The sequence below is a fragment of the Lotus japonicus genome, chromosome 4 (assembly GCF_012489685.1).
Source record: "Lotus japonicus ecotype B-129 chromosome 4, LjGifu_v1.2".
NCBI lineage: Eukaryota > Viridiplantae > Streptophyta > Magnoliopsida > Fabales > Fabaceae > Lotus > Lotus japonicus.
This window is the reverse complement of record NC_080044.1, coordinates 213499-228012: the sequence shown is the minus strand read 5'-3', so window position 1 is coordinate 228012 and position 14514 is coordinate 213499. Positions and strand designations below refer to the sequence as shown.

Genomic DNA, 14514 nt, shown 5'->3' with positions numbered 1-14514 from the left:
TTTTCAAGTCTTGGAAAGCAAAGGAGGTCGAGTGATCATATTTGAGCTCCATTCTTCAGGATTGTCGTTTGTTATTTACTGCTTTTGATGTTGTATCTCTTTCTTTTGTTAGACGCACGGGTAACACTGTTGCTGGTTTTTTTGCTAGGAATGCTGAAACCTATGCTAATTTAGTATGGCCAGAAGAGGTTCCTGTAGCCGCTTTTCCAATGATTATTTATGATGTAATGACTCAGGTGCCGGTTGGCATTTAATTTATATCCAGTCTACTTAAAAAAAAACTAATTCTATATTTTGTCAAACCTAATTTTAATTAACTTCATTTTGTATAACCGTAAACGAACGAACTCGTGATGTCTTTTAATTTCAAGTAGATCAAACACAAATAAAATTATGATAATAGACAATTGAATAGTAAAAAAAAGCATGTAAAATACTGGCAAATTTAATCTATAATTTATTTGAGTTTCCCTAAACCATGTTATATAGGTAGTGGACATGTGATTGTCTTTTGATAAAAAAGTGAAGGCATGTGATTGATAGAGCGAGTTTAAAACTAAAAAATGATTGTATTTGAAGGTAATATTTAATTATTTAGCTTTAATTTAATAATAATATGATTTTTTATAGATAAATGTTTTTTTAGTGGTTAGTAAATTAGTCCATCTTCAGGGTTCGAGCTTGATATAATTAATTTTAAACACATTTGTAGAAATGGTAGTCTTTAAATTGTCTCCCGCTCTTCAACAACGCACAATGAAACCATCGCTATATATTTAAAATGATGAGTTGTTTTTTTTCCTATTCCGAAACTAACTTCAACCATTACACAAATGATTTATCCTATTGCAAATTCCGTGACAAATCCCCCAATGTAGGTAAAAAGAATTTAATTCTTTTTCCATTTAGTGTGTAGAGATGAAGTAGGAGAATATAACAATTTAACTTCAAAACAATTCAATCATGAAATTCAGAGTTACAAAATTGAAAATATATACCTCACAGAGAATGTATTTCTATTTGTATTAAAGAACCACAAAACCACTTCTCCCATGCATGGTAATCAATTCCTAAAGTAAAAAACTCATATCACTCAATTCGTGAGTAAATTTGGTCTAATAGCATCCCTCTTAAGAGTACATGAATAAAAAGGACAAGATAAAACTCCATGTTATAAAAATAAAAATTGTACACGTACAGATACCTATCTAAGTGTGTGTGACATTTTTCATATCTGTCACAACTTGATTAAGTTTTTTCCCTGCCGAAAGATTCGAATTCTGCAAGCATCTTGTAAAAGATAAGAAGAAATGGAAGAAGATGAAATACAAGTTTCAAAAGGTGATTCTGGTGAAGATATTGACTAGTACAGGTAACAAATTAAAAGGCACTCCATTTTACTTTACAGTAGTGGATAGGATTTGATGTCACCATAATATCTGCTTGATACCACTTCTAGCTTGAGCTGCAGTGAGGGTATAATCCCAAAACATGCTCAGGCATGAAATCGTGCCTTGTTAGGATCCCCACAATCGGAGGCCTCTGCACAATCATAAATAAGTAGAAACGTTAATCCAAGGCAGTGTTCAAATTGATTAGAACATCATTTCCTATATGACTACTGCATATTCATTTGAAATTTTAAAACCTGAGGTTACATTTATAATTATTTGTAGTCTACTTGGGATCATGAATAATATATCAAACACGAAAAACATCATCAATGTTTTGCTTCAAAGAATTGCCAACACACACACACACACACATGGTGAGAGAGAAGAAGAGGAGAGAAGAGACTCACTCCTGGTGTCTTTGGAACCACTAACAAGTGCCTGAGGGCAAGGTCGCGGAAAAGAAGAGCAGCTTTAGCTAGAGACATTGTTTCAACAACTGTATATGGTGACCTGTTAGTAATGGGATGGAGATCAACATACATTTCCATCTCCTCCACAGAAATGTCTAAATCATCCACCTCGATCCCCTTGCCTGAACCTGGCTTTGCAAAATCATGTGCCTTTAACTTGGAGGGTCCATTGTCATTCATGATCATCCTTTGCTTTGTAAATGTCTTGTGTTTAAGAAGCACGAGCAGATGAGACCTCAAAACCAACCCACACAACTCAGGAGCATCTGACACAGGAGGCTCATCAATTACAGGAAATCCATTATGTCGTGTGACCTTTAAAGTATGCACAATATTCCCCACTTTTTCAATCCCAGAAAATGTAAACAAGGGACCTGAAACAACATCACTTGCAACTAGTTGCCTCAGATATGGTTCTGCATGTGCTTCCATATAAGGCAACCCCTTCATTTCCACAATCTGATCATAAACACCTTTGTTAAAACAATCAGCCACAGACTTTGAAATAAGGAGAACCAACATGACTAAAGGGAGCATGAGCAGGTTATTAGTAAGTTCAAGAAGTATGACACAAAGTGAAACAGTCATTCTCATGGTGCCACCAAGGAAGGATGCAGCGCCAAGGAGAGCAAACAAACCCACATCAAGAACACTAAACGGACTTAAAAGACTTCCGGCAACGCGGCCATAAGAAGCCCCAGCAAGTATGACTGGAATAAAGAGGCCAGAGGGAATAGCAATGCCATAAGTGATGATTCCAAGAAAGTATATGGCCACAAAGAAAATCACAAGACTAGAGAGCAGAAATCTCTTGTCAGAGCCAGCAACAAACAGGTTGCGAATAGCATCGTCGTTAGTAGTGAAAAAAAGAGAAGCAAGGTCATTGTAGTGATTAGGTGGACACTGAAAATTCTTGTAGTGTCCAGAGCGACCTCCAGTTGGGCACTGATCATCCCCCAAATGAGGAGGACAAGGGATGCACTTTGATAGCCATGGAAGTCCAAATGAACAGCAAGAGGTCAATAAGGAGATAACCATGACAAGTAAAACTTTGCAAATTGGGCCTTTCTCATTTATGATGGCATAAGTGCGAAGGACCTTATCGACAAGGTAATTGTAGAGACTTCCAAGAAGACCTCCAATTACTCCAAGTAATATAACTACCAAGAGGTCAGGTATGCTGTATGCAGGCGTTACTGAATTAACATCAAACATGATCAAACCTCCTTCCCCAAAAAGACCACATTTTCCAGCACGGCAAAATCCAATGAAACCTCTTAGCACTACAGCTACCACAGCTGTAGTGAAAAATGTTCGCCAAAGAAGAGCACTCCTCCACCAAGAAGCTGCTTCTTCAAGTGCAAAAAGGACACCACCAACTGGGGCACGGAAGGCACCGGCAACGCCCGCAGCTGCACCGCAGGTCACCAAATCCCTTCGGTCGCGGTCATTTTTAAAATGTCTCAGCCATTTCCAGGTCAGTCCATATTTTCGAGAACCACCTTGTCCAAGTAAATTACCTATGCAAGCACCAGTGTGTACCATAGGTCCTTCCTTGCCCACAGTAAAACCAGCCGCAACCCCGAAAATTGAACCGAATATCTGAAAAGATCAAACCATTTATTTGCATATTTACCTATAGTCAATGTCAAAGATTAGATTTTCAAAAAGAAAAGCGTGCTCCACAGGTAACTAAACTAACCTTTACAAAGAGGGTACTAGGGGCCAATATAGAAGGAGCATCTACACCGTTGAGGTATGCCTTGACCTCAGGTATGCCAGACCCGGCTGCTGCAGGGGATATGTAGGCACAGAGGACTCCAGCAGCAATGGCTAAAACCATGTTACAGCCAACATACACCGCAAAGGCCTGCTTATACCTGTTCTGCAGTCAAAATCGTTGCTTAGTTATTCCAAAATCATCAATTTCATTTTGGAAAATTTTCTATTTGGATTTAAAAATGCATGAATTTTATGCGGTTTACGATGAAACAATGAAAAGATCAGCAAAACTCCCAGGATTATTATTTATGTAGGAGTATGAAATGAACACAAATTAAGTATTGAGAATGATAATGCTGCTGCAATTATAAAAGTAAATGAGTAATGCTACTTATTACAGATTCTTTAGGCAAGAAAACACAAGAATACACATAAGTATTTCAAATTGGGAAAATTCCAGAACATTATAACCAAAAAAGATTATTTTGAGAAATAATAGAAAGCCACATAGTGGTTCTAACTAATGCTACAATTCGTAACAAGTATCATTACTCAAAGTAAATCAGAATTATAAAAGATATATATAATAAAGCAAAGCATGATTGATAAGAATGTCCATACTTTTGCTCGAGCATGAGATTGTTGGTGAGTAGAAGCTTGAAACCAGCAATATTCTCAACTCCAATGTTATTAAAAAAAGCAACAAGCCCGGTGCCTAAACCAATAAGAAGTGCAAAGGTCCACTTTAGGATAATATACTGCCCTATCTCAGGCTTTGCTCTAGATCTCCAGTCTTGCTTGAAAAGATCATTCTCAATGATCCTGCAAATTATTATATACGTACATTCAATTCAACAAATTAATTAATTCATGACAATCAATATTTTTGTTAACTATATATTCATTTCGCATGATTCAGATCACAAAACTTGAACATGATCCATTAGAGATTAAGGGAATATGAATTTATCTACCACTCACAGTCACAAACACACCCAATCCTACATTGATGTATTAATCAATCATGAAAATAATCACTATCTGGTGGATGTGGATCATAAATCTGCAAATTGCTGCACTTGTTGTGCATGAACATTGAAAAACAAATCGGTGAAAATTGATAAAAATATCATTTGATACATGAAAAAGAGGAAGGACGAGAATTAGGTACTCGTAGTCAAGACTTTCAATAGGACAAACATTGGCTCCGACAATGGCAAGTTGGGAAGTGGTGTTCATCCTGTTATTCTTGACAAGCAGAGGATCTCTGAGGCTCAGGCTCAGGCTCAGCCCCTCCCTTTCTGTCCTATCTTCTCTGCCATCGTTCCCCATCGCCATCAACCCCTCTGTCTCCAGGTCCCTCTCGTGATCCATCACCATAAACTAATTATTTCAATTCATCCAAAACAATCATCAACCTTGTTTCTCTTTTAATTAGCGTATCGATGAAAATTCTTGTTCAACATTCAAATCTATGAACTTTGATGAAACAAATTAAGCCATCCAAAATCTCTTTGGTTTTTTTAAGGCCAGGTGACAAATTCTTATTCATAAAAATAATGGCCGCACTGATTCTATTTCTATTTTGAGCGAGGAATGTGCCCATCTCACGTAGATTTCGTTAAACAGTTCAACTTTTTATATTTTTTTAGGTGTTTGCTGTGGTGCCCGCATTTTTCAACATGGGTAGATACAGGAATTTGACTGACCACTAGTATTTAAGCACATGATCTGAACTTACATAGTGTTTTAATATATCCTTATACTTTCATTAATTGTGAAATAGCCCCAATTTTATTTTACTATTTAATACATGACCCTAGTAAAATTGAGGTTGCCTCAGTTAAAAACATTTTTACCATTTGCTTCTGGAATCAACTCGCGAGCACGGAGAAGATGAGCATGGCTGTGAACCATTAGCGAGCTGACTCGATCCTCCACTTCTGTTCTCTTCTTCATCTTATTTCCTCCTCATTCGTTCGCTGAGTTAAGGTAAGATTACTTTTGTTTTCTTTGTTAGACAGTTTGAGTGTTGTCAGTTAGTATATGTGAGATGTCTCGTTCGTCTCCGTTTGATTAGTAGTAGCTTCCATATTATGTTGGTGTTGATTGTCATTTTTAGAGACATTTGAACCCTAATTTTACTGTTATCCGAAACCCTAATTTGTCGGTTGGGGAACATTTGGGATTTATTGGAACCCTAATTTTTTTAGATGACAAATTAGAAATGGTAGGGTTGAATTGGATCGTTATTGGTAAAGCATAAGTCACGATTTGTCCAATGCGTACAAATTGGGGCTGATTTTACTGTTATCCGAAACCCCAATTTGTCAATTGGGGAACATTTGGGATTTAATGGAACCCTAATTTGTTGAGATGAAAAATTAGAGACGGTAGGGTTGAATTGGATCATTATTGGTAAAGCATAAGTCATGATTTGTCGAATGCGTACAAATTGGGGCTGATTGTACCCAGATTTGCGAAATTGGGAAATTAGGGTTTATAATTTATCGAATTGGGTGTTTTGGATTTTTAAATTCTAAAATTTTAATCTGAAAATGCATATTATTGGCATGCTATAACTTATGTGTGGTATCATATTTTTAGTAGGTGTTACATGAAGATCATGACATCCCAATCACATAGCTCCCCAGGATCTTGTAGTCATGTTGATTATGAAAGGTTATGCAAATGTGGTCTGTTAGCTTCGTTTAGGACATCCTGGACAGAATTTAACTATGGACGTCGTTTCTATAATTGTCCTGCAATGGTAATCATCGTTTCTGGTTGCTAACACGAATTCTTGATTCAAGTTGTTTGAATCACATATTTTTTCTTTTCTTTCTTCATTTTTACAGAAGTGTGACTATTTTGTCTGGGTTGATCCTCCTCGACGCATCCAACAACGAACTAGTAGACAACCAAGGAATCAAGCGAGTACATGTTTTGTTAATCCAGTAGCTGAAGAAGAAGAGAATAGTGGCCATGAGAATGAAGATGCCAAAATTAAAAAACTGGTGGATGGAATGAAGTCCAGGGACCAAATGTTGTTGACCGTAGTTTTTGGAATTCTTGTGGTGGTCCTAATTACGTTATTGCTTGTTATTTTGAAGTTGTAATTGTTGTGTTTATTGTCTTCGAATTCTTGTATTAGACTAAGTGTGGATTATGCTAAATTTTAGCATTTTGGTGCTTAAGTACATTTTGGTGGTTATAAGTTAAGTACATTTTTGTGGTTATAAGTACATTGCTAAAGTTATATGTTTATCATTGTTAGCCCTAGATGTAAATGAAACTTCATGGAAAGGTTATTCATCTTCAGCAATGAATGAAAACATGGTACAATTTTTCACAAGCTTCATGGAAAAAGATTTATCTTATCTCCACAGTTAATCTTGAATCTTAAACAGAAAACCTGGATGCAGTGAAATGAAGTGGAATGAAAACTAAACCGAAAAAAAAGAACTTGGGCCAGGCCCATTTCCTATGTCTATGAGTGAGCGAGTCTACCCAAAAACTTCAAAAAAATCCTAACCTTTGCTCTGTTTTTATAGGACAATAGCATGTGGTGAGTTGTATCTGTATGACCCCATACATATCAATAAGGATAAGCATTTCACAAGTAAAGAACTTAAAGATGTAAAATCAGCCATTAAAACATTTTCCAATCTTAACAAAATGCAAATCAAACCGAAATTTGTCATAAAGGCCCAAAAAGATTGTCAGCAATGCCCAAAAATTACAAACCATGGCATAATTAGCCATAAAATTGTCATAGTCATAATGATAACAACAGAAATAAACTTAATTTGGTTGAGAAGGTGATCCAGGAAAAATTCTCTTCCTCTTCCTTGTACTGAGACATGAAGAAGGACTACCAGAGGTTGAAGTAGTGTCAGATAAATTAACAACGCTGGATGTGCTTTCACTGTCCCCACTGTTATCATCTGGATCAACATGTTCATCTTCAGCATCTCCAGCACCATCATGATCATCTTCAGCATTTGCAGCAGCAGCATCCAATGCAAAATCATCATCATCATCATCATCATCATCATCATCATCATCATCATCATCATCTGCATCCCTTTCAGACTCTGGGCGCTCCTCAGTGCCAACACCTCTGCATTCAAGAAAGGCAGATGACATCTGCCGTGCTTCTTGTCGAGCAAATTGGTTCCACCCAGCAAAGCGCATCGGTTCCATATACCGCAGGTATAGAGTTATCAGAAATCCATAAGGAATGCCCATGGAGTTATTTGCTTGGACACGCCTTAAATGTTGGTGGACGAGATTAACAGGGTCTAGCTTAATTTTCTTCAAGATGTGATAAATGATGAACACATCCAGATCTGTGATATAGTTATGTTGAGATACCCTTAGACAGAAGACGTTGACAGCCATAAGGAAAACAAGGCTGGCAGCAGGGGTCAGATATATGACGCGGGTGGCATTTGCATTGGAGATTTCCTGCGCGCCATACACAGTTTGGCGAATATCATCCATGTCCTTCCCACGTTTCCAGTCCTTATCATATATTTCCCCTCCAGTTGGGATTTGAAGAAGATCGGAGATTCTGTCAATGTCAAATGACAAATCATAGTCCAGAACCTGCCCTTTCAAAGTACATGTTTCATCGAACCGGGCACCGCCCCAGAATTCTCTCACAAGCTCTGGAAAGATGGTTTCCTCAGCAGCAGCATAATTTATGTGCATAAGCGAACTAGAATGAATACGTTTGGCGCCTGGTATGTTCCACTCCAATAAGTCATGAGTGTCAATAAAATATGGCTTGCAGATGGGTCTATTTGCCATTTGAGCCTGGAATCAGAAATGTGAGAATTTACAAGGGATCAGAAAATGTAGATAATTCACAAAAAACCGCCATCTATATTCATATATTAGAAGCATTAATAGGAAGCAATTATGATTTATTTGGGAAAAAAACTCTGAAAAGGGGTAAACATTGAAAAACATACATATACTGGTTTTTGTGAATATAACACACATAAAACAGGTTTCCTCATTACAAACTACTCAAACATGTTAATAATAACAATGTTAAATAAACGAAACCACCAAACTCATAAAACATCAAACAGGTTGAACTCGAAGATGAAGCAGTTTTGAAGATTATAGCCCTAATCTATTATAAATAGAGTATAAGAACAATTGACAATACCCATAATCGTTTGTAATCCAAATCACACAGAAAGCATTATACTTCATGATAGAAAACGAGAAATAAAGCCCTAATTTCTAAATTGAGTAATTGACAAAACGCTTACAAGATTCTAACCGAAACCACAAAGAAAGCAATCGACATGATGATAGATGAAGAAAATTAAAACACTAACTTCTAATTTGAGAAAAAAAAAATGGAAAAAAATGGTGTGTACCTTGAAATTCCGCAGGTGTCGAAAAACCTTTGCAGTGGTTGTGGAAATCTCTTCATATATTCAAGGGGTAAGGCATCGTGTGTTGATATTGCACCGGTTGAGATGCTCGAGTATGGTTTCAATTCTCGTGTCAGCAGCCATTTGGCAGAGTGCTTAAGAGAAAATTGAATACCTTGATGGTTTCCAATGCAGTGATGATTAGGGTGGCTGATGCGTTTTGGGAAGAAAGGGGCTAGGTTTTGTTTTTGATTTCCCAATACCAGAGGACCAATTTGTGAGTGTGTGTATTTTGTTAATGAGGAGAATAATATTTTTTGATTTTCATAAAATAAAAAATAAGCATGTTTGGAAAAATAATAAAATAATCGCTTTAATTTTTTATTAATTAATTTAGTTAGAAAAAAAAAAGTAATGTATGCTTGTTTTGTTTTAAAAATTTAATTATGCAAAAATTTTATGCTAAAAGTCAATTAATTTATGCTAAATTTTCAACTGCATAATTAATAATAAATCAATTGTTAATTTGAGAAATAAACGGAATATTTTGGGGAAATATTCAATAGGAAAAGTAGTAAACGCTAAAATTTTAATTTCAAACGCTAAAGTTTTATTTTGGCGTTTCCTCATAAATTTTAATCAGACAAATTTTCCTATCAATTAGTAATGTGAAAAATATATGGAAAAATTATGAGGAAATACTTGATAGTAAAATAAAACGCTAAAATTAAAATTGATGCAACAATATAATTAATATATCAATTGTTAATGTGGAAAATATATGGAAAATTTATAAGGAAATACGTTATAGAAAAATTATACGCTAACATTGTATTTTCATACTTGAAATATCAAATGTTTGGAAAAAATAAGGGAAAATTTTGAGGAAAAAATTAATTTTGCGAACTATATGATGAATGCTTCGGGAAAATTATTTGATACAGTACAGTTTTTTTTGTGACTGAAATAGTAATATAACCTGACACCTAAATTCCTTTGAAAACATTTTGATACTCAAAATTTTTTTTTTCTAAAATGAATGAAAGGTTAGACAATAACGCATAGCAATATTTAGTTCAACCATTCACAGGAAATAGTAGATATAAAAAGAGTACATAGCAAAATTATAGTCATTTAACCACCAGCAGTCACAATATTTAGTTGTCCAAACAAAATAACCGGGATAAAAAGTCGAAAATGATCAAGAACAGAAACAGGACAAGATTCAACACACGATCAAGCAGTTAAATGTCAGAAAGTAGGTGCCCAGAAAGTAATGAAAAATCTCAAGTTGTTGACACAGCTGCATCCTTGCATATGTCCATGCAGGTCAAAGCTTTTTTGGTAAGGACATCATACTTGTTGTTAAATTGATTCATTGTCAAGTCCAGAGCTAGCCTCAACCTGGAACCTTCATCAACCTGCGTAAATACCGATAAATAATTAAAAATTTGAAGCAAGTAATTTATAAAATATTTAAGTATGAAATTCTTTTTTACCTCAATCTTGTAGTGAATGAATCCATGGTGTGACATCCATTTAGCCACAAAGATTCCACAATCATTCCTACAGGCACAACAAGAAGTTAGTTTTATAGCTAAGTAAACATTTTTAATCAGAGATGGAGCACTTGAAATCTAACTTACGTTTTATCCTTCTGCATGCTCAACCCTTCTGGAATAACAATCTTAAATTCCGATACCTTAGGCCTTGCCATTCCCATTGCATAGAATGATTGATCCATTAACATTCTTTCGATAAAAAGAGCCTGAGACAATGATTGAGTGATATAAAGAGGTAAATATATTAACAATATGTTGGTATCTAATACAATGTAGTTGATAGTTATTTACTAACCATGTACTTTATGTCCAACACTCTAAAATCAAGCCTGTGTGGATCTGGGCAGGAGTCAAGCAGCACCAAGTTCTTGTTGACAAAGTCAACAACAAGTAAATACCAGTGGCAGCCAATGTCATTCATAGGAATGTATATCTACAAGAGTAAAACAAACATTGAGACTACATGTAATGGATATTTTTGTTAATTAATTTCATACAACATCATTGTACCTTGGTAACATAGTTGATTTTTCCCATAAAATCCTTCTGGTAAAACTCGATCATGTCAGCTGATTCTACGGTCCAGGACTGGACAAATTGCTGGCTTGATAACAGTGCAAATAATATGTCAAATTTTAGTTATGAATCACTATAAACAAAACCTAATATCGGTTCTTCATATATATGAAAAAAACTCACGGAAAATGCAGTAGGCATGAACCATATAGATGGGTAGAAGGTCATTGCTCGCTCTTTCAGTGTAAGTATGTTGGCATGTAAGGTCAATATCTGGACAAACTATATAATCAGATTAAACTAATTTATCACCATTTATAATCTTTAGATTATAACTCACCTCATCCTGAAGCTTCCCTCTTGGTTGAAGACATAACATATCCTTTCGAAGGGCATAAGCATCCCTGCATTCAAGTTTCACAATCTCTTCTTCCCTTGAAAAAATATAAAGTCTATAATTAAGGGCATGCAAATGTTGTTGGTCTAAATACAACCACAAACCACATAGTATTAAACTTACAGTGGAGCCCCTGTTTTATGTTTTGGGTTGAAGATGTAATTTCCAATAGCAACCTCAAGATGATTCAAATGCATCACATTTGTATTCCCAAACATGGAAGGCAGCCACTAATAAAAAAATGTTGAATGACAATGTAAATTAATGAACTGATTTAAGTGTATCAATTAATGACAATGTTCAGGTTAGAAAAAAATGACTCTAACAAAATATAGCAGTAACATGAAGCAGTAATATTATATTTCACAATAAAAATGACAACAAAGTCATGCAACTAAGACATAACCTGAAAGAACTTAACTTATGCAAACTAGCCTAAAACTTCAAACTAGATTCATTAATCATCATTTATTTTCCCCTTCATCCTTTTAATTTCATTTTTGTCATCACTGTATCTTAATTATTTCTACCAGTAGTGCTTCAAGAGCATATTAGTTTTTGATCACTGGAAAATTAAAAATTAAGTTTTAAGAAACCTCATAATCAATCAGCCAATTTGAGTTATTTTTAAAATTCCTTAATTTAAGCTCCATAAATATTTGGAAAGGTTATAGAGGACTTATTATGACTGTCATTTTAGGGTTTAATGAAACTAATGTTTTGTTGTTGAATTAAAGCTATAAAAGATATGTAAGCTAAGCACACAATATATCGTAGAAATGCAAAAGGAAACATCTCATTGCAGGGACCTAAAGATTCTTCATCAGGCAAAATTTAAATGTATCAATTCATGACAATATTCAGATGAATTAATACTTACATCTGGAACCGAGAATGGTGATACAAGAGGGGTGCATACTATAGGTCGATGTCCAGGTACAAAGTTATTGTCTTCATCCATTGCAGGTCGGTTAAAAAGCTTCTTCACCAATCCCTTTGCCTTGGCCCTTACACGTTCTTCATTGTCATTCGGAGCTTCTTCATCAGGTTGCATAAACTTTTTTAGGATCGTTTCAGTAGCAATCATTTTTTCAGACACTGTGCAATTGTTTGGTGAAGTAACACAAAGGGGCAACGGAGATGATGAAGCCAACTGAGTATATTGTTGAGGGCTATGAAGGGCCTGGCTAAGCATGCATACTGCTAGAATAACCTTTTCCAATTTTTCATCTAAAGCAGAGAACTGTGAATTAAGACATGAAGAAAAACAAAATTATTGTTTTGTACTGAACAAAACATGGTATCGTGATAACAATAAACAAAAGAAACAGAATCAAAAAAGGCAACTTGTTCGACCTTATCTTCTTGATTCACATTGGCATCCTTCTCTTGACAGTCTTTCATGGTAGGAGACTCATCGCATAATACATCTACTTGTTTGGTATGGAGCTCGGTTTCTTGGTTACTGGAAATAAAAGACAATTTTGGTTAGGTGGGTTTCTTGTAAACATTAAAACATTAAAAAAATTTGGATTTCAAATGTTAAATTGAAAAAACATTGAGCAGAACTTGTATTGCAAAAAATGTGAACAACTAAACTAATCAGATCATAAACCTTTTTTGCACCGCATTATCGATTACATAACAAATACCTTGAGGATAGTATTATTAAAGACGTAGGCTTCTCCTTTTTGCCAGCATTGGCTCGAAGGGCTCTTTCAACCCTAGGACTGAACAAAGGACCAGACACGGATTGACTGTCGTCAATTCCCCATGGACGCTTTCTGAGATGATTTCGTCGAGGGTTCTTTCCCTTGCGAGCCATGACTCATTCAGATTGGTGTTCGAGGTTTGATGGTAGGAGGGAAATTTGGGGAAAAAAAGTTTCAAACGAAACCCTAAAATCAGCATTTTATATCTCTTTGGATATGTGATGCCCATTAGGAATGTGTTGAAGAGAATAATCGACACCACTACATTGCATGCGTCTGGAAAGAAGGAAGAAGAAAGAGAGTCATTTAGGCATCGAACCCTAGGGCTTGCAGAACAGACGTGGGTGTGGGATTTAATTCACAGCCTTTGAACAAAGTGCAACTTTTTCCTTTTTGGATGGTGACACATTTATTAGGGTCTATTTAGGTAGGATTTCTATTGAAGGAAGGAAACGAAGATGCAGTCATTGTTTGTGAGCCGCGAAGTGGAGGAGCTTGATGAATTGTGTGTTACAACACCGTGTAACAATTAATATTTATTATATTGAATTCTGTTGAGGAAGAAGACAATGATCATGCGTTGTCTAAGTGGCCAAGTGATTTTGTTTGTAGTTTAAGGTAGAAGGTTCAAATCCTAACTGAACCTTTTTTTAATAATATTAATCATATTTTATTTTTCTACCTTGTAATGAATTAAAAATGTCTCACCATCAGTGGCGGAACTTGAAGAAAAAATTTGAGGGATCTAAAAGAAGATTGCAATATATAAACTATAAAAAAAATAGTTCAGATAATATTGTTGTTGAAAATTTATTATAATTTAGGTTAATAATCTTGAAAATTTACTTTTTCTTTTCAATTTTTGGTTTATGGATATATATTTTACCTTTAAATAACTTCCTTTTATAAGTTTGGAACCCTATAAGTTTTAATATTTGTGCAAGTTAATTAAGGCTAGCTGTTAAAAATGAAAAGAATGTAAAAAAGGATTGAGGCTAGATTCAAACCTTAGCCCTTAACAACATGTGCGTTGTTCCCAACCACAGAACCAGTGTAGAATATTGCTTAATTCCATACACATTTTGTTATATATAGTATTATTTCATCATCCTTTTTTGCATAAAACGTATATTATAAATGCTCATGTTATGGTTCATTTATAAACATAGTAAAACGTATATTATAGAATAGGATATTATAGTTCAATGGAAACTCTTGTAACCCAAATCTATACACTATACAGTCTTGGGTTCAACTCATGTCCTGATGTCCAAAGCTTTTTTTCTTTTTTTTGTCATAAAAACGAAAAAAAAAACAGAAACATGGAATAGAACCCAGGCAAGGA

General features: G+C 35.1%; 2 protein-coding genes across 3 annotated transcripts; one reads left to right on the top strand and one right to left on the bottom strand.

The window, feature by feature from the left end:
- Window positions 1-983: 983 nt before the first annotated feature.
- On the bottom strand, window positions 984-5172 carry LOC130714648 (chloride channel protein CLC-c). 2 transcript variants are annotated; one of them, XM_057564568.1, is made up of 5 exons: window positions 4758-5172; window positions 4208-4408; window positions 3567-3744; window positions 1802-3466; window positions 984-1542 (listed from the first exon to the last, which is right to left on the bottom strand). In XM_057564568.1, exons 1-5 carry the CDS (start codon window positions 4964-4966, stop codon window positions 1456-1458), a joined length of 2340 nt encoding a protein of 779 aa, XP_057420551.1. In that variant the 5' UTR covers window positions 4967-5172; the 3' UTR covers window positions 984-1455. The 2 variants fall into 2 exon arrangements, with proteins under 2 accessions (XP_057420551.1, XP_057420552.1); XM_057564569.1 differs by lacking the exon at window positions 4758-5172 and having other exon boundaries at window positions 3567-3749; window positions 4208-4348.
- Window positions 5173-5502: 330 nt separating this feature from the next.
- On the top strand, window positions 5503-6853 carry LOC130714649 (uncharacterized). Its single transcript, XM_057564570.1, has 3 exons — window positions 5503-5578; window positions 6197-6356; window positions 6445-6853. Exons 2-3 carry the CDS (start codon window positions 6204-6206, stop codon window positions 6703-6705), a joined length of 414 nt encoding a protein of 137 aa, XP_057420553.1. The 5' UTR covers window positions 5503-5578; window positions 6197-6203; the 3' UTR covers window positions 6706-6853.
- The last annotated feature ends 7661 nt before the right edge of the window (window positions 6854-14514 follow it).

Coding starts and splice junctions, on each gene's coding strand:
- LOC130714649 (XM_057564570.1), top strand. CDS start 6,204: ATGAAGATCATGACATCCCAATCACATAGCTCCCCAGGATCTTGTAGT. Junction 6,357..6,444: donor TCTATAATTGTCCTGCAATG/GTAATCATCGTT, acceptor TCATTTTTACAG/AAGTGTGACTATTTTGTCTG.
- LOC130714648 (XM_057564568.1), bottom strand. CDS start 4,966: ATGGTGATGGATCACGAGAGGGACCTGGAGACAGAGGGGTTGATGGCG. Junction 4,409..4,757: donor ATTGAAAGTCTTGACTACGA/GTACCTAATTCT, acceptor AATAATTTGCAG/GATCATTGAGAATGATCTTT. Junction 3,467..3,566: donor CTAGTACCCTCTTTGTAAAG/GTTAGTTTAGTT, acceptor TGATCTTTTCAG/ATATTCGGTTCAATTTTCGG.